This window comes from Stegostoma tigrinum, chromosome 29 (genome assembly GCF_030684315.1).
Source record: "Stegostoma tigrinum isolate sSteTig4 chromosome 29, sSteTig4.hap1, whole genome shotgun sequence".
NCBI classification, from domain to species: Eukaryota; Metazoa; Chordata; class Chondrichthyes; order Orectolobiformes; family Stegostomatidae; genus Stegostoma; species Stegostoma tigrinum.
The window spans coordinates 17,159,595-17,179,704 of record NC_081382.1 but is presented as its reverse complement, the minus strand read 5'-3'; the positions used below and the strand labels follow the sequence as shown (position 1 = coordinate 17,179,704).

The window sequence follows — 20,110 nt, the reverse complement described above, 5'->3', positions numbered from 1 at the left end:
TTACAATTAACATGGAGTGACAAACAAGTTTTAATTCTTCCTCACCTCAGATCTAGATGATGTGCTGCTCCCTCTATAACAAAAGTAATCACTGAAGGATTCATTGTTTTGAGAATCTGTTTTATAGAGGGAGAAAAAGATGGTTATTGGCTTTGCACCATACTCTTGTGCAATTCAGTCCTCAGTGCAGTAAATACTTACACCACCATTTGCCCAGGGATCCAAGTCACCATTGGAAAATATTATATTGCTTGCTGCTTTGTAATCTATACAATGAAAAATGTAGTTAGCTTACAACTTGCTACACCAAAAATAACAAAATGGAAATAAAACATTAAATTACCATCTCCCCAGTACTGGATTTTTAACCATTGTGAATTTGGGTATACACCCCATTTACTGTGACAATAATTCCTCCTCATTGCTTCAGTAAAGGGAATGACCGGGAACATATCTGTGTCATTGTTGCTTTCATACAGCAGGTTGATCTCTGTGCAAGCCTATTAAAAAAAATCAGAAATAAGAAAATGAAAAACTTAGATTTAAACTATAAATAAACAGAAAATCATTTAACAACGAAATTGAGATCTGCTTGAATAAAGCCTTTTTAACTTGTTTATACATTTGTTTCTTAAATCTGCAAATGCTATTTACATTGTATATCTAATACATTACAAATACAATAAGTTTAAAAAAAACTCTTGGTGAGGCTAAAGTGTGGAAACAGGACATTCAGCCCATGAAGACCCACTGATCTACCCCTTACCGTATTCCCCTTGGCTAATCCACCGAACCTACACGTCCATGGCCACTATGGGCAATTTAGCATAGCCAATCCACCTAACCTGCATATCTTTCGATGACTGGAGGAAACTGGAACATCCAGAAGAAACCCATGCTGAGACAGGCAGAATGTGCAAACTCCATGCAGACAGTCGTCTGAGGATAGAATCAAACCCGGGTCCCCGGCGCTGAGGCGGAAGTGCAAACCACTAAGCTACCATGCCACCCAATGTAGGAATCTGAAATGGGACTTGAAGGTCTGTAGTAGAATCTGCCACTGGTGCTCCTATTATTGAACAAAAAGATCAGCTGTGTCAGTGCTGATTAGTGAAAGAAAAAAATGTGATGTGAGAGAAAAATAATTCCCCCCCACCCACTGCATCCCAAAACCAGTCCAACCGGTCTCTGCCTCCCTAACCGGTTCTTCCTCTCACCCATCCCTTCCTCCCACCCCAAGCCGCACCCCCCGCTACCTACTAACCTCATCCCACCTCCTTGACCTGTCTGTCTTCCCTGGACTGACCTAGCCCCTCCCTACCTCCCCACCTACACTCTCTCCACCTATCTTCTTTACTCTCCATCTTCGGTCCGCCTCCCCCTCTCTCCCTATTTATTCCAGTTCCCTCCCCCCATCCCCCTCTCTGATGAAGGGTCTAGGCCCGAAACGTCAGCTTTTGTGCTCCTGAGATGCTGCTTGGCCTGCTGTGTTCATCCAGCCTCACATTTTATTACCTATTCATACAAGTGAATGCAGTTTTGGGAACACACATCAGTAGAGCATACGAACAACTTCTTTGGCCCACCGTATTTCTGCCAACCAGGATGCCATTCTAAACTAATCCCATATACATGTACGTGGTCCATATTCCCTGCTTGTTCACATGTCTCTTAAACATTGTTATCGTATCTGCTTCCACCAGCTCCACTATCAAGTTGTTCCTCAGTCTCTGACATTCTAGCAATAACCACCTCAAGTTTGTCCAACTCCTTGGAGGTAACGTACTCCAATCCAGGCAACATCTGGTGAACTTTTTTTTTTAAGGCCTTTTTCAAAGGCCTCCTCATCCTTCCTATACCCCAAGCGTGGCTTAACTAAAGCTTTATACAGCTGCAATATGACTTGCCAACTTTTATACTCACTGTCCTGACAAGTGAAGGTAAGCATGCTGCATGCCTTCTTTACCACCTTATCCACTTATGTTGCCACTTTCAGGGAGTTATGGATTTGTACTCAAGATCGCTCTGTCTATCAATGCTCCTGAGGGTTCTGTCATTTACTGTGTACTTTTCTTCTGCATTTGACCTTCCAAAATATATCACTTCACATGTTAAACTTAAACTCCCATCTGCCATTTCTCTGTCCACCTTTTCAACTGATCTATATCCTTTGGCCATCCTCCTCAATACCCACAACTCTCCCTTGCCTCATTATCCTGAGAGAGATCTCTTCAGTCCCTGGAGACTTACCTACCTTAATGCTTTTCAAGATACCCACCACTACTAAAAAACCAAAAGAAGTGTGGATGTCGTAAATCACAGACAAAAACAGAAATTACTGAAAAAGCTCAGCAGATCTGGCAGCATTTGTGGAGAGAAATCAGAGTTAACATTTCCAGTCATATATCCCTTCTTTAGAGCTTCCTCTCCGTACATTTCTCTTTGATATGCTACGTTAAGTTGGGAACAGCACTCATCAATTGCATCATATTTCATCAATATTTTAAGAAGTGCTGGTACCTGAAAATCCCATGCTTGACTTGCTGAGCCTGAGCCACATCCTGTCGGATCAGAACAATGTATGTACTCTGAATAGATATCAAAACACCTTTTTCTCCCAGTTGAATTGTAAAATATACCTGTTAAAGAGCAAGCTAAAGTTAGAAAAAAGTGTCTCATCAATGATATTTAATTCACTCCATAACTTCTTTAACTGACAGCTGACACCTCTGTCCGTTTTGAAATTCCAACATTTCGACAGTTACAGCTAACAACATGGTGTCATTATTTAAGAACGGTGGTAAAGAAAAGCCAGAGAATGAAAGACCAAAGAGCCCACTGTCAGTGGTGGGCAAGTTGTCGGAAGGCATTCTGAGGGACAGGATTTACATGCATTTGGAAAAGCAAGAACTGATGGGCATTATGGCTTTGTTCATGGGAAATCATGTCTCACAAACATGACTGGTTGAAAAATTGACAGAGCATTGATGATGGCAGCAGGATTTTGTCTACATGGACCTTGGTAAGGCAAGGTTCCACAAGGTAGACTGGTTAACAAGATTAGATGACATGGAATACCAGGAGATCTAGCCATTTGGATACAAAATTGGCTCGAAGGTATGAGAGAGGTTGGTGGTGGACGGTTGCTTTTTAGACTGGAAGCCTGTGACCAGTGGGGTGCTGCAAGGATCAGTTCGGGTTCCAGTGCTTTTTGTCATTTATGCAAATGATTTGGATGTGAATACAACTAGTAAATTTGCAAATGACACCAAAATTGATGCAGTGGGCAGTGAAGAAGGTTACTTCAGAGTACAATGAGACCTTAAACATGGTCTGAGGAGTGGCAAATGGACTTGAATCTATATAAGTATGAGGTGCTTCATTTTTGTTGGGCAAATCGGGGCAGGAATTATACACTTAATGGTAAGGTCCTGGGGAGTGTTGTTGAACAGAGATGTTGGAGTGCAGGTTCATAGTTCCTTGAAAGTGGAGTTGTAGATAGACAAGGTAGTGAAGGTGGTGTTTGGTATGCTTGCCTTTATTGGTCAGTGCATTGAGTGTAGGAATTGGAAGGTTATATTGCAGCTGTACAGGATACTGGTTAAGCCACTTTTGGAAATGTGTGCAATTCTGGTCTCCCTGCTATAGGAATGATGTTAAACTTGAAAGAGGTCAGAAAACATTTACAATGATGTTACTAGGGTTGGAGGGTTTCAGCTACAGGGACAGGTTGAATAGGCTGAGGCTATTTTACCTGGAGTGTCAGAACTGAGGGGTGACCTTATGGAGGTTTATAAGATTTTAAGAGGCATGGATAGGGCAAACAGTCAAGGTATTTTCCCAAGGGTAGGGGCATCCAAAACTAGGTTGAAGGTGACAGGAGAAAGATTTAGCAAGGACCTAAGGGGCAATGTTTTCAGATAGTAGTGCACATATAGAATGAGCTGCCACTGGAAGTGGAGGAGGCAGGTACAATTACATCATTTAAAAGGCATCTGAATGGGTACATGAATAGGAAGACATTAGAAGGATATGCACCAAATGCTGGCAGATAAGACTAGACTAATTTAGGATATCCGGTCAGCACAGGCAAGTTGGACCAAAGGGTCTGTTTCCATACTGTACATCCCTATGAGCTAAAACACCACTGAGTTACACTTTAATCAGTATTGTTTCTGAATGGGCTTAAAAGTACACTCTTGAGATGTTTCCATCGTTCATGAAATCGCCGAAGTTTTCTGCCTTATAACTAATCTAACAGAAGATGGTGTTAAGAATATAGTGAACATAAGTTTATCATAGGATGCAGTTCTCTGAAAACATTAATTTTCTTACACATCACTAAGTTCATAGAATTTCATACAATGTATGAAGAAAGAGTCCTATGTATTTTGACAGTTTTGTTCACTTGCAATTTAGTACTTTTAACTTGTATGTTTCTCACAATGAACAGTGCATTATATCTCAAATTTATGCTACTGTCATTCCTCTCTGGGAAATTGTGCTGGAAACCAAGTTCTGCTATCCCTGACAAATGTTAAAGATTTTAACATGTACACAAAATTCTTCAATTTACATGTCTTTTAAGATCCAAGTTAACAGAAAGTATGGGTTATGTTTGGTGTTTAGAAGTAACTGTTAGAAAATGTTTTTTCACCTTTAGCTAGTATCTATGAGCTATCAACATGTAACTCCACTGATTAAAACTTTAACTCCCTTCCAAAACACTGCCCATATACATACATAGACAAACACAAAAAATAGAACCATTGGTGTTATGGGTGGAGCAAAAACCGGAAAGACAGTTCAATGGTGCACGTCCACAGTTTGCTGAGATGAGCCTTCTGACTTGCTGCTCCTAAACTGCTCTTCTCTAGATACTTTAATTTGCTTGCAGGAAGCAAAGAGTGACTGGTTCACAACTTATGTAGTCTCATGCATATTGGTTAAAGACAACAGTTTATACCAATTGGTGAGGGAATTCACACTTGTTTTCTTCAGGTTTTATGTATTTAAAAAAGGACCTGCAGAGAAAAGGGTGCCAGAGGTCCAAAGGGTTCCAGCTATATAGTTCACATCCACAAGTAGTTTAGTTACCTGGGAGCTAATTAGATAGTTGTTGGCAGGCAGAAGATCGTTGCCATTGATAACTAATCACCACTCCACAAACCAATCAGTTACTTGCTGCTAGTTGAATCTCACAGATCTGCTCCCTGGTGCCAGTTTGTCTGCAACTCATCTTTCTCCACCGTTGAATAAACAATTATAAAACAAGCCCTCGTAAGTTCTTTACAAAAAAAGCCATCAGTTCCTTCCACAATCCTTTGTTTTTGTAACAATCTTTTTCCCATTTCAGTGCATAATCAGAGAAAAGTAAAAAGATACAGTTTTTACATTATACAGTTGTGATTCATTACTACTGCATTTGCAGTTTAGATCTCAATATGATTGCACAATGCAGTCCAAATAAATGGCAACTTTGCAAAGACAAATTGTAAAACCAGTGGGTCGTTTGGTATTGGAGTTGGGAAAACCTTCAAAAGCTGCATTAAGGCTGTTCATTTTTCATTTAAAACAACTATTTTAAAACCACTGTAATAGTTTAAAGTTTTGGTTATTATACTTTACTGAATGCCCAGTATTGATGAATATGAAAAAAAAACAAAAATTAACTATCACCAGCATTTTATAATTGATTTTTCTGTCCCACTTACACTAATAGTTTGCTATGAAAAACAAATGAAAGGCTGACAGAAATTTAGACAGATCTGTAAACTAGGACAATTCTTAATTCAAACTAAGATTCAATTCAGTCCCTTTCTTGCTGTACTTCAATTAACAAATGTTACTTTTTAAGCATGTAGCAAGCATTCTTTGCACATGATCCTAACTCTTTTTACTTGCAAAAACATTAAACATGTACTTTTCACGTTCATAAATATCCCATGGAACACTGAATGCAAATTGCGTTCATCACATAACATACCCTGAACACTGACAGTATTTAATTTGTAGAGTTAAATGTTTAGACATGCCCAGGCAAGTACAGTGATATTTTAATAATTGAACAAAACAAGTGAAACTAAGCAGCAAATCAGAAAACATCTCATTGTGGTCACTAGGCTAAAACGGTCAGTGTGACAAAGTAAGCAATGAACCTGGGCACTTAGTGTTACAGAGCTGCACAACTGGCTGCTGACAACGATCCAGAGACAGAACTCAGTTCTGTCTAATGGCGCACTTTCAACACCTTTACAGGTTGAACATCTCCATAACTACAGATCAATGAAGCAGGAAGGAAACACAATACAGGCAACAAGATATACCTTCTCAGGATTACAGAGCACCATGAGCTCACCATGAGGATAAGTGAGTTAAGCAACATAACCATACTGTAGTTTAACATTTGCTTTATCAAAATGATTTAACATTCAAAATATCAGAAGTAAACGGCACATAATTAAATATTTATCTTTGAAAGATTTCAGGGCGACTTAATACCTATGGCATATTGTCTATAATTGATACTTCATGACTAATAACCATACAATCTCTGCATTACACAAGTCTGTCAAGGTCATCTTCACTATGATATTCTGGTCCCAACAGATGTCTTGACTTTAAGGCTGTCGAAATTTTAAGGGGGTATTCTGCCACAGCATAATTATAGAGTGCTTGTACTCTACCTAAACTGGAGTTTCTTGTAACAAAGGAAACAATTGGAAGCAAAATTAGAAACCAGGACACTATAGAAGGACTTATTTTTTCGCCCTCTGAAAAATGTCTACCAGTTCTCAAGACAGTGTGGAGCACCAACAACTGATTTCAGAGGCCTATCCTTCCAGGCTACTTGAAGGGCTTCACAATTTACGTACAGAGAACATTCTGTGTGACATTATACTGGAGGCTGAAGGAGTTACCTTTCCTGCACACAAAGTCATTCTCGCTTCAGTAAGTAGTTATTGCAAATTATTAATAGAGAGTCAACATACTAAATACATTAGGTTGAATGTCACTGCAAAAGGACTCAAACAGGTATTGGATTTCATTTATTCAAACAGATTAGACCTTACTATAAATAACGTGGAAGATGTATTAAAAGCAGCAGAGAATTTGCTGGTGCAAGATGTGATCAAACTATGCTTTCGATTCCTCGAAGAGCATCTCAACCACAGAAACTGCTTGGATATCTTTAAAATTACTCAAAAATTTGGACCAGAAGAGTTAAGACAAAAGGCATTTTTGTATCTGGGTCAAAACTATAAATATATACTAGAAAATCCCTGCCATCTGGTAGAACTAGACAAAGCAACTCTATGCAAAATTCTGGAGAACAGTGATATACAAGAGTACAGTGAACTTGAACTATTTAATTGTGCAACCTTGTGGGTGCATCATGATAAGAACAGACTGAAAGATGCTGCACATATTCTGAAAAGAATTCGATTCTGCCTCATTTCAGCTATGGATTTACAGAAATATGTTGAAGAAATCTCATTTATGAAAACTGATTCCCAGTGCAATAAATATCTCCAGGAAGCACTTAGTTACCACTCACGGTTACATGCTCAACCTATATTGCTGTCTGAACATACACGGATTCGGTCAAATTCTGAAAATATGTTGATCCTTGGAGGCCGGACAACAAATAACAACGTTTGCAGAGGCATGTGGGTTGCTGATGAGGCTAGCAGTTATTGGAGAAAACTGGGAGAAATGCCGGTTCCATTGTACAATCACGGGGTAGTGGTTGTGAATAATTTTGTATTTGTTTTAGGTGGGCAAACCAGATTCGATATCACTGGAAATCAACCATCAAATGAGGTATACCCTTACAACTTGCATTGAATTTTAAAAAGCACTTCCACATATTTGAAAGAGTTAATCTTCAAAGTTTGTTTGCACTTTAGTCCTCTGGTCCCATTGTTTAACTGCTTGCTGTGGAGGTTGCACTGACAGACAGAATTTCCTTGTGGATTGGGCAAAATGACAATCCAGACATTGACAGTGCACACTGTCCGCTGGACTGATTAACTTGGCTGCCAGGTGGTACTGAGAAAGAGTATAAGGCATCCAGAGGGAGACTTGAGGTTTTCCATGACTGGTGAGGGGAACTAGAATTTATAGTGAACAGAAGTAGTTTTTAATACTCAGGAAGTAGATCAAATTATATGTTGCGATCTCTGATTTCATTAGTCGTACTCTTCTATAAAGGGGCACTTTTGTTAGATTGTTTTTGGATCAGTGACACTAGGGCAACCCAGTATCTGTTTATGGGTTAATTATGAAAGGCATATTTTCAGGAAGCTTTCCATTATATATTGTGAGGCTTGTGGTACATAAGAGTTACAGGCTGGAAAGCAGAAAGGATTGAAAATGGCTGGAAGTTGTACGATTTGTGAGAAGAATCTGATTGCCAGAAGCGGTGTCTTAAAGTTTGTGTTTCTGAGTTTTATACGGTGTGCAACACAGCTGTTGTCTCACTTCAGATACAATTGATTTTCTTTAACAAAAATGTATACTTCATATACTTACTAACTTGAGATTTAAAATTAGCAATGATCACCCCAACTGTTTCAGAATCCAACAGTCAACTATAAGTGCATGCTAATAATACCCAAATGTCAGCTCTAAGCATATATGGCAATTTTTCCCCTGTCAAAAGAATTCTGCAATCTAGCTTTGATCCCAGATATGTGGGATCAGCACCATCTGAAACTTGCCTTCCAAACCACTCACTAACCTGATTTGGAAGTGTATCCTTGTTCTATAGGTCCAAATGAGTGTAAATCCTGGAACTCCCTTTGAGTCTACCTGCACAAAGACAGCAGTAGTTCAAAAGGCGGCTCTCCACCACTTCAAGGGCTGCCAGATATGGGCAATAAATGCTGGCACAGCCAGCAATGCCCACTTCCCATGAATGAGCAAAAAAAAGTCAAATTTGGACTTACTGCAGCTCAAGCAGAAGAAGTCTAAAAAAAAACATAATTTTGCTCAACTGTGTTCCTCTGCGGCTGCTCTGCCAGGTTGAACTTGACAGCGTATGGCCAGTCTGCTTTCAAAAGGGCAAGCTTACAAATCCTCCATTTCATGGACGATCAAATTTACTTATTTTCACCTCCCGATTGCAACTTTGCCTAGCCTCATCAACATTAAAACCCTCATCCACATCTTTCCTACATTCTTAGTTCAAACTTGTCAAAAACTAACTTACATTTTACCATTCTAAACCCCTCATCATCTTTATCAGATCGCCATTTCCCAACCATGGAATTCAAAGTTCCTAGCCTCATTTACGGTCATTCTGTGGTCTTGTTTCTCTTCACTTCTATTATATCCTCCAGCACATAACTTCCATTCTTTCAATTTTGGCCTTCTTTAGATTCTTCTAACCCATCTTCAGTGATAAAACATTCAGGATTCTTGGCAACACTGTCTGGAGTTCTTTTCGTAGCATTTTTAGTTGTTCCTCACAGCTTCAAAATCATCTTCAGCAATCGAATTCCTTGTGATCCAACCACCTTCCTAAACTCCTCAGCTTTGCTACGGCCCACTGCAAGGTGAATTACAGCAATTGACCAGTAAGTGAACTGGATTAGCCATATAAATACTGTGGCTACAAGGGCATGTCAAAGGCTAGTAATTCTGCAGTGAGACACTTATCTCCTGACTCTCGAAAGTTCATCATCTACAAGGTATAATTGATGGCATACTCCTCGCTTGTCTACATTGTCGCAGCTTGGATAACACTCAAGAAGCTTGACAGGACAAAGCAGCCCACATAACTGGCATCATATTCACAAACATCCATTCCTTCCACAGCTGATGTTCAGCGGTAATAGTCTGTAACATTTACAAGATACAGAAATTCACCAACAGTCCTTAGATGGCATCTTTCAAATTAATGCTCCTTTCTAGATAGAAGGATGAGGGTAGCAGATATGTGGGATCAGCACCATCTGAAACTTCCCCTCCAAACCACTCACCACCCCAACTTGGAAGTGTATCCTTGTTCTATAGGTCCAAATGAGTCTAAATCCTGGAACTCCCTTTGAGTCTATCTGCACAAGGATGGCAATAGTTCAAAAAGGCAGCTCTCCACCACTTCAAGGGCTGCCAAATATGGGCAATAAATGCTGGTGCAGCCAGCAATGCCCATTTCGCATGAATGTGCAAAAAAAAGCTAAATTTGGACTTATTGCCGCTCAAGCAGAAGTCGTCTAAAAAAAAACACATAATAATGCTCAATTGTGTTAACACAATATGATGATTTGCTTCAGAGATAGTAGGAACTGCAGATGTTGGATAACCTGCGATAACAAGGTGCAAAGCTGGATGAACACAGCAGGCCAAGCAGCAGAGGAGGAGGAAAGCTGACGTTTTGGGTCTAGGCTCTTCTTCAGAAATAGGGGAGGGGATGGGGATTCTGAAATAAATAGGGACAGAGAGTAAGGGGATAGAAGATGGATAAAGGAGAAGACAGGTGGGGAGGAGACAGACAGGTCAAAGAGGCGGAGGTGAGTGTAGGTGTGGAGTTGGAAGGGGGGGGAGGGAATAGGTCAGTCCATGGAGGACAGACAGCTCAAGGGGCTGGGGGGGAGGGGGGGCAGATTTTGAAGCTTGTGAAGACCACATTAACACCATTGGGCTGCAGGGTTCCCAAGCAAAATATGACGTGCTGCTCCTGCAACCTTCAGGTGGCAATGGAGAGGCACTGCAGGAGGCCCAGGATGGATATGTCGTCCAAAGAGTGAGAGTGGTAGTTGAAATGGTTCATGACTGGAAGGTACAGTTGTTTGTTGTGAACCAAGCGTAGGTGTTCCACAAAGCAGTCCCCAAGCTTCCGTTTGGTTTCCCCAATGTAAAGGAGGCCATACTGGGAACAGCGGTCACAGTATACCACATTAGCAGATGTGCAGGTGAACATCTGTTTGATGTGGAAGGTCTTCTTGCAGCCTGGGATGGGGGTGAGGGGAGAGTTGTAGGGGCAGATGTATGGTATGTGCTCTGGTTCAGTTAGGAGTTTCATACATGGAGTCCTATCTTATTCCATAATGTTTCAGATTAAACTAAGAGATACAGTTTCAACAGTAGAAACAGCGCAGCCAGAGAATATTCCATTTGGTGGCAAAAGTAATGTGCAAAGTGAATCTAGAATCAAAATTTTAAGGCAAACTGAATGCTAGCTTAATTTTCGCTATTAAAAAATTAAGTGCTTCTAGAACACATGAAATGTAATATTTGGGAAAAGTTATTTTAATGCATTTAAGATCGGTCTATTGTGAATGATTAAATGATAAATTCAAGATTCTGTCAGTACCCTGGTTGCTGCACTGACCTAATGTAGCAAAGAATACAAGACATGGAGTTATTGTGACAATGCTTTGAAGAACGCTTTGTTGATGGCACTCAATGACAACGTGCTAAGCAGCTGCTGCATCCAAAATGATGCTACTAAACAGGTCATCTACTAGCCCTCTCACATTTGTGGAATGAAGTATGACACAAGTAGCTGTGACCGTTAGGCAGTGTCATACCAACCAAAGCCTCAGGTGTGATTCACACTGTCATCCATCAATCTGGAGTGCAAAGTATTATGTGGCATTACATGGTGAAATTACACTTAGACATAGCTATGATGTCCATTTATATTCAGACAACCCACCAAGGCTTTTTTATACACTGAGGCCAACAAAGGAAGGGATCAAAGGGTCTTGACATTTTACATAAGCCCTACAGTGTGGAAGCAGGCCATTCGGCCCACATAATCCACACTGACCCTCCAAAGAGCATCCTACCCAGACCCAACCCATAACCTTATACCTGTAACCCTGCATTTACCTAACTTGCACATCCCTGGACACAATGGGCAATTTAGCATGACCAATCCACCTAACCTGCTCATCTTCGGACTGTGAGAGGAAACAGGAACACCCTGAGGAAATCTACACAAATATTTTCCCCATGTCTGCGTGGAGTTTGCACAGTCACCTGAGGATGGAATCAAACCCAGGTTCCTGGCATTGCGAGGCAGCAGTGCTAACCACTGAGCCACTGTGCCAGTATATAGACATCCAGAAAAGACAAAGCAAAGAATTGGTAAACAAAACCCACAATTTGTAATAACAATCCAAATAAAGAAAATGTAAATTAATCAAAAATGTCAGAAAGGAATACCAAGCATGTCAATAAGTTGTATGTCTTTTGTAGTATTATTGTTACAAGGAAATTATGAAGCATTAATAGTTTTCTGAATATCAGTCACACTTCATATAACTGCATCAGCACATACTTTGGAAAAAATCAATTCCAGTGTGAAAATATTTCTGCCACGGTATTGTCACATTCAGTTTCCTTTCTTTTTCCAGGTACATCGGTTTGATCCAAGGAACAGCACATGGCTCCAGGTTGCTGGCATGCTGGAAAGCCGCACACGATTTTATGTGGATGCAGTCTTAGACCACATTATTTCTGTGGCAGGCGGAACACTTTTAGGGCAACTCACAAATACGGTGGAAAAATACAAGTTTGAAGAGAATAAGTGGGTGCTTGTAGCTCCCTTTCCAGCAGCAGTGGCAGATCACACTGGGGCTGTACATAAAAGCATTCTATACATTTCAGGTCAGGCTAAAGGAAGAGGAAATAAAAAAACACGGCTACATGTGCTATTTAAAATAGTGGTATTCCCAAGATCACATATTCTGCCAGTAGGCAGGTCCTTGGTTTATAGTAGTCTTTTCATTCTCACTATCCTCAGCCTTCTTTTAATTTGCCACCAGGTTCTATTTTCATTCTATCCAATATTGACATCTTCTTCATTCCTCATTTAACTTCAAGTTCTCTCCCTGTAACATCCATTACAAATCAGATTCCTCTATGACCCGCCAAGACACTGTGCCTTTTTCTAAGTATGTTCAAAAAATGTATCCATTCAGTCACTGTCCATAAAGCAAAGGCTCTTACAGCAATGGGCACGACTGGATAAACAAGGCAGAGACATGAGTTAGCTATGCTAAATTTCCCATCGTGTTCAGGGATTTGTAGATTAGATGCGTTAGCCATGGAAAATGCAATGTTACAGCAAAAGGATAGGGGGTGGAATGTTCTTGGATGGCTGGTGTGGATTTTTTGGGCTGAATGGTCTGTTTCCACACTGTAGGGCTTCTACAATTCTGCAGTGATTGAGTCCCTCAATTGTCTTTTCCTTTGCTGCTTGATTATCCCATTTATGGCCTGGCTTTGCAACTCTTCTCAGCTTGTATATTCCACTAAGGCAGATCCAGACTTGTTTTGAAACCAGTGTGATTGGTTATGCTCTGAAATAGAGCTTGAACTGCAGGGCCTATGGCTGTACTCTCTGAAGCATTTCATCATTTGTTACATTTTCTGACCTGAAAATCCCTTCAGTTATCCTCCAAAGCTGTTCAGCAAGTTGATCTCATTTTTACTGTAAAGTTCATGGCTCACATCCCTACAAAACAAGTAATTTTTCAGTTATTTATTCAAATTTCCAGTCAGCAACAGTCTCTCATCAAATATGGCCTTTCTCATTGCTATCCTTGCCTTATTTCTTCCATCTGAAGATATTATGCTTCCTAAACATTTTAATTCTCACATCTACTTTAGTTCTCTTCCTATGATTATTTCTTGGTTATTTGGAAATATGCAACAATTTGTTTTGTCAATGCTCACCTTCATTCCAAAGTTTGTGCTGCTTGATGCAAATCCATATAAACAGAGTTCTTGTAATCCTTCCTTTGTGCTTGTTACTACTGCTTTGTCATCTGCAAATCTAACCCTTATCATCATAAATCACACAGTCTAATACCAGATTGTAGAGGCCCAAATTTTCTAATGGCTAGATATTCTTTCCAAGGGAACTGTCCAGGAAATTGAAGATTCTCTTATCCTGAAAATAAACGTTTAAATCAGACACCCCAGGGGAATTCCAGTCTGAGGAAGGGCCACTCAACCCAAAATGTTATCTCTGATCTCTTTCCACGGATGCTGCTAATTCCTATTGAGTTTTTTTGACCAATTTCTAATTATGTTAGAGAATTCAGGCTGTTTTGCTGCTGTTAATAGTTACTCAGGAAAAGCGAGATAACCTAAAACTTAGACTATTGAGGGTTTATGCTGACTAGTCCTACATAAAATACTTCATTTCATTCCAATATTCTGCTGATAAAATAGGCTGCAGCAAAGTAAACTTTGTGAGGAATGATATTTAGTTACACTAATCACAGAACTGATTTTGATCATGTTCTAGCACAACATAGCACATTCACAGGCATTTTGTAGGTTGCCAATTAAAATGGGGTGCACTACCTAAGGTTTCAAGGGAAAAGGAGAGAAGGAAGGGCAAAGTAATGTGAAGTATAATCTGCAGAAGGTTCACTACTAGCAGCAATGTTACAAGGAATAATATTTGCTAACTCATCAAGACATAAAATTGAACAAACTAGCTTAGAACAAAAAAAAGTCAACTTCTGAGTAAAGCTGAATACAAACATCAGTTATTGTGTGCTGAAACATGCCTCTTCCAACAGTAAAACAGATATTTTGGCACAGTTATTCAATGAAGAGAGTCAATGAGGGCAGAGTGGTGGACATGATCTATTTGGACTATATGGCATTTGACAAGGTTCCTCATGGCAGGCAGAAGACATAGGGTGGAGATGTAGGATTGTTTTCCAGACTGGAGGCATGTGACCAATCATGTGCCACAAGGATTGGTGCTGAGTCCACTGCTTTTTGTCATTTATATAAATGGTTTGGATGTGAACACAGGGAGGAATTGTTAGTAAGTTTGCAGACAACACCAAAGTTGGAGCATAGTGGACAGCTAAGAAGGTCACCTCAGAGTACAATGGGATCTTGATCAGATGGGCCAATGGAGGAGTGGGAGATGGGGTTTAATTTAGATAAATGTGAGGTGCTGCACTTTGGAAAGACAAATCAGGGTAGGGCTTATGGAGTCAATGGTAAGGTCCTTGAGAGTATTGCTTTACAAAGAGACCTTGGAGTACAGGTTCATAGTTCCTTGAAAGTGGAGTTGCACATAGATAGGATAGCGAAGAATACTTGCCTTTATTCGTCAATGCATTAAGTATAAGAGTTGGGAGGTCATGTTGTAGCTGTACAGGGCATTGGTTAGGCAGTTTTGGAATACTGCATGCAATTCTGGTTTCCCTGCAATAGGAGGGATGTTGTTAAACTTGAAAAGGGTTCAGAAAAGATTTACAAGATGTTACCAGGGTTGGACGGTTTGAGTTATAGGGAGATGGCTGAATACAATGGGACTATTTTCACTGGAGCTTTGGAGGCTGAGGGGTGACCTTATTAAGGTTTATAAAATTATGAGGGCATAGATAGTGTGAATGGCCAAAGTTTTTTCCCAGTATAGGGGAGTCCAAAACTAGAGGGTATAGGTTTACGCTAAGAGAAAGATTTAAAAAGGACCTAAGAGGCCACTTTTTCATGCAGAGGGTCACATGTGTATGGGATCAGCTGCCACAGAAAGTAGTGAAGGCTGGTAAAACTACAACATTTAAAAGGCATCTAGGTGGGTATATGAATAAGAAGAGTTTAAAGGGATATGGGCCAAATGGGACTAGATTTATTTAGGATATCTGCTCTGGTTCATCAGCATGAACAAACAGGACCAAAGGATCTATTTCCATACTGCACATCTCTACGACACTAGTACGTACAAAGATGCACTGTAGCAACTCACCAAGCCTTCTTTTATAGAACATTCCAAATCTCTATGCCTAAAAGAATAAAAGCAATAAATACGTGGGAACACTGCCATGTGCAGACTGCCCTCCAAGTAGCACACCACTTTGAGTTGGAACTACTTCTTTACCATTGCTGGATGTGCTGCGGTACTTCAAGAAAGCAGCTCATTAGCAAATTCTCAAAGGTAGTTTGGATTGAACAATAAATGCTGGCGCAGTCAGTGCTGTCTGCATAACACAGAAGAATACTCCTTCTGTGTTGTAAGATTCTATTCTACTCTGAACCATACGTTGGATGATATCTGAAACTGGACACTCAGGAAACCATACTTTGTGAGAAATTTACACTATTATTATTATATGTATTAACTACATTATTGTGATAATTAGGTGGATTCACAGCAGGAAAAGTTGTAAAAGATCTTTACAGCTACCTCCCAAGATTACAACGATGGATCATTAACCAACCCATGACATTTGCCCGTTGTGACCATGGCATGGCTACCATTGGAGACAAAATATTCTGTGTAGGCGGAAGGACTTTAAACTCAGTAAGAAAATTCTAAAATCTTGTCATCACTTAAAAATTCAGTACTTTTTTCTATGAAAAATAAAGGTAAAATCAATCAATAGGTCAATAAGAATCAACTTTTCCAACAGCATTTACCAATATTTCAATCAAAACAGGAGATAAAATATACAATATTATCAAAGCCTTTGGGATTTAATTGCATCCTGCAGGCTTGCTTATATTATTTTAAATAATTCATATTTAATAAGATGGAAGCATTCAGAAACTACATATCTTTATGAATTGTGAGCAGTTTCTGGTGCCATTATACTGTCACCGCCAGCAAGTGATATATCAACCACATGCAAACAATAAAAAAGATACAAGATATGTTCATTTTTACATAGCAAGTATCCAAAGATTTCTAAATTTTAGCTTCTCTTTATTTTAGTTAAAAGGAGAAACAATATTCTACAATGGCACCAAGACAGAAGAAGCTAACAATTACACTTTCAAATCCACTCCACACGTACCAGAATTGAGAGTTTACAGTCAATATATTCTCCATTTGTTTTCATGGTAGAATTTGCTGTACACTGGCGTCTAAATTACATATATGTGCTTGATGAAATTATTGTGCATTCAAGCATAGGTTTAAAAATAATTCAAAATCTTGCATCTTTAGCAGTACACCAAACTTTGCTGAGTTACCAAACTGGTACGTCAAATTCATCCTCTGTCCTCAAATTCATCCAAAATAGAGGCAAAAGCTCAAAAAACTACATTCTGTTAAACTAACATCTCAAATATGTCAATGACAGTTCATGTTTGTTTTTATAGCTCTGCTGAATGCTCTTTGCCAACAGTATTCCACCTAGCGCCTCCCTTTCAAAATTAATATCTTATCCATATGCTTTATGGCTTTCCAGAACTGTTTCAGCATGTAATAGAGGGATTACAAACATATTTTAACTGAATCACAACATTGCCACATGGATAATGAAATGATGATAATGCTGTTCAGCAACATCAAGGTGTTAGTTTGCTCAGTGATCTGAAATGTCAAATTCACAGAACATTTGTTCATTCTGCTTGGCCTGTTATAATTTGGGTTGCCAAAGTAGCAAAAGGCCAGGTATAGCCAAGTATTCAAATGTTAGGAATTATTATCATTTTCCACAATGCTTGTCTTTTGAGTTAGCTTACCCAATGAGGGAAAATATGCGCAATAATGAAAACAGAATACATTGTAACTGAGGGTAATTAGTAAATTACAAGCATAATTATTAAACTGGTAACATTCTGGCAGTGTTAACAGACCACAAAAATAATTTTGCACTATTATTTGCACGAAAGATTTAAAATTCAGAAATAAAGTTTAATTCAAAAGGATGCTTTCTCACAGCTAGACTCAAAGCCAGGTAACAAAGAAAAACACATGCAGAACAACTATTTGAGGTGCGAATGTAAATCAGCCAAAATTGCACATTTAAAAATGGTAATCTTTTTAAAACAATCGGTGAGCTAAAAAGGTATTTCCTAATTTAAATTCTGTTTAAAAAGTGGTGTGGTTTTGAAAACCCATGAATTATTTTATATTGTGAAAAGGACAACTAGGTAATTAGAAAGGAACAAATGTTGTGATGTTATTTTATTGTAGTTTCAACTGAGATTTATTCATTTCTTCCAGTCAGATGAGTGGTTGCACGTAAATGAAACAGAATATTACAGCCCTGTAGCTGACCAGTGGACGACACTCAAAGTATCAACTTTTGACTGCTGTCAGTTTAGCACCTCTGTGCACAATTCCAAACTCTACATTACTGGTGGGGGATCTCTTCGTCAAATGACGAAAACGGACAGTGTTTTCATCTATGATCCAGAAGCTAAGCGTTGGGTAAGAGCAGGTGCCTTACCTCTGCCCCTGATGGACCACGCTGCCTGTATGATTATACTTTCTGGGGAGGTTTTACACAAGTTAAAAACTGAGGAATATGCACATCCACTCCTTGGAACAAAAAAGAGTTCCACTCTCAATCTATTTGTAACTGATTAACATAGGAACAATGCAAAAACCAAAACTACATATGGTAAGGATTGTGCATTTAATCATGGAGAAGCAAGTTATTGGTTTGCCTTATGCTTCTAAGGTTTATGCTTAAGTAAAGTTGAATATATGTAAAAATGACTTGATAAAAAATCAAATTCCTGGAATTCATGTTATGAATTAAGGTATTTCCCTTACTGAAAAAAAACCCTCTGGTATCAAATGATCTTACTACCAGGAAATGACTACTATTGAAAATTGGTTTTACATTCAGCAAGGTGGTATGCATGTATTTTTAAGAGTACAAAAGGTATCTTTGTATACAGTCCTGAGTACTAGTAATTCTATAACCATTACATCCAGCAATGAATCATAAAACAAAACCAAGTCATTATATGTTGAGCATACACCTCTCCTAAACAAGGAATGGTAATTGTAGTGAATGAAATAATTTACAATATCTTGCATCTCTAATATCTTTCACTCTTTGTTTAAACATTCATTTTATGTTAGTATTATTTGGGAACCTTGGGTTTTGAGGGGTAGGAAAAGTAGATGAGATTCTTTTTAGTTCTTTGAGAAGGTCAAGCTAAACTAACAACAGCAAACACAGGTGATCAAGTGTTACATAGCATTAAACAGCTGTTTTGAAGGAAGAGATAGTAACTGAAAAAAAAATTGGATGTCAAGCAATTTATCTGAAAGAAGCAGATTATAGCCAGCTCAACTGAGCGAGAAGCTTCAGGGTGGAAAAAGATGATTCCTCCCTGAGCTTTGAGTGACTGTAAGAGTATTGCTGAGGAAAAAAGGGATGAATTGTTCTTTCCAATGTGTGTAATGAGATCATTCTAATAGTTTGTGTGTTCTTCTCTGTCTAATAAACGTTTATGCTCTTTTGTTAGAAGTCTCTTGTGAAGCATTCAATGACTAACGTCCATGGTAAACAAAAACAAAAAAAACAAACCTTATGATCTATCAAGCCAGACTTCACTCAGTAATTTGACTTGTCCAGTATTATCATCAGTGGGATTGTAACAGCTAGATGAATACATTATCACATTCATAAAGAAAGCATGACCTCTCTTTAAATGCTACAAAATAAATGCTTTTTTTAAACTGTTTTAACGTCACTGATGATAATTGTTTTCCAAAAAAAAGATCATTTTCACCAATTCTGGCATGGGAGAAATCAATAACGAATTTAATTGAAACGTTGTTTTGTCATTTTGGCCTCATTAATGCTCAGTGGAAAACATAATTCTCCCAGATTAAACAGATACAGAATCAGGTTATTGACTTGCTCGCCAAGCTGGCTGGTTTTCGTTCACATGTTTCATCACTATGCTAGGTAACATCATCAGTGAGGCGTCCGATGAAGCGATGCTGTTCCATTCCACTTGAAATTTAAACTGTCAGTCTGTTCCGGTTATGGTCTGTATGGGTTTGTGTATGGGGTCTAATCCTGAATGTTTGTTGATTGCATTACGGATTGAGAACCAGGCTTCTAGTGATTCCTGCACATGTCTATATTCGGCTTGGGCCACTATGGTTACATTGTCCCAGTTAAACTGATGGCCTTCATTGTCCGAGTGTACTGATATTAGGTAAAGTTTGTTCGTGTTTTGCTGCTGGCAGATGTTTGTGTATTCTGATGGCTAGTTTCCTTCCTGTCTGTCCAACGAAATGTTTGTGGCAGTTGTTGCATGGTATTTTGTAAACTACCCTGGTTCTGCATGTTATGGGTATGGGTTCTTTAATCCTTGTGAGTGTTTGTCGTAGCATGGTTGTTGGCTTGTGTGCTACCGTAGTTTC

General features: G+C 39.1%; 2 protein-coding genes across 3 annotated transcripts in view; one reads left to right on the top strand and one right to left on the bottom strand.

Annotated features, from left to right (window-relative positions):
- The window catches only part of LOC125465255 (uncharacterized), a 102,091-nt gene that overhangs the window by 8,364 nt on the left and 73,617 nt on the right, over positions 1 to 20,110 (bottom strand). The window contains exons 10-13 of the mRNA XM_048558533.2: positions 2,521 to 2,639; positions 344 to 500; positions 202 to 266; positions 46 to 116 (exon numbers count right to left, since the gene is read on the bottom strand). Of these exons, the coding sequence (XP_048414490.2) occupies positions 46 to 116; positions 202 to 266; positions 344 to 500; positions 2,521 to 2,639 (412 nt within the window). The remainder of the gene's footprint in view (positions 1 to 45; positions 117 to 201; positions 267 to 343; positions 501 to 2,520; positions 2,640 to 20,110) is intronic.
- Positions 6,093 to 19,202, top strand: LOC125465291 (kelch-like protein 13). 2 transcript variants are annotated; one of them, XM_059638358.1, is made up of 5 exons: positions 6,093 to 6,369; positions 7,778 to 7,824; positions 12,369 to 12,621; positions 16,131 to 16,291; positions 17,942 to 19,202. In XM_059638358.1, exons 1-5 carry the CDS (start codon positions 6,360 to 6,362, stop codon positions 18,305 to 18,307), a joined length of 837 nt encoding a protein of 278 aa, XP_059494341.1. In that variant the 5' UTR covers positions 6,093 to 6,359; the 3' UTR covers positions 18,308 to 19,202. The 2 variants fall into 2 exon arrangements, with proteins under 2 accessions (XP_059494341.1, XP_048414532.1); XM_048558575.2 differs by having other exon boundaries at positions 6,093 to 7,824.

Coding starts and splice junctions, on each gene's coding strand:
- LOC125465291 (XM_048558575.2), top strand. CDS start 6,781: ATGTCTACCAGTTCTCAAGACAGTGTGGAGCACCAACAACTGATTTCA. Junction 7,825..12,368: donor GAAATCAACCATCAAATGAG/GTATACCCTTAC, acceptor TTCTTTTTCCAG/GTACATCGGTTTGATCCAAG. Junction 16,292..17,941: donor GCGGAAGGACTTTAAACTCA/GTAAGAAAATTC, acceptor CATTTCTTCCAG/TCAGATGAGTGGTTGCACGT.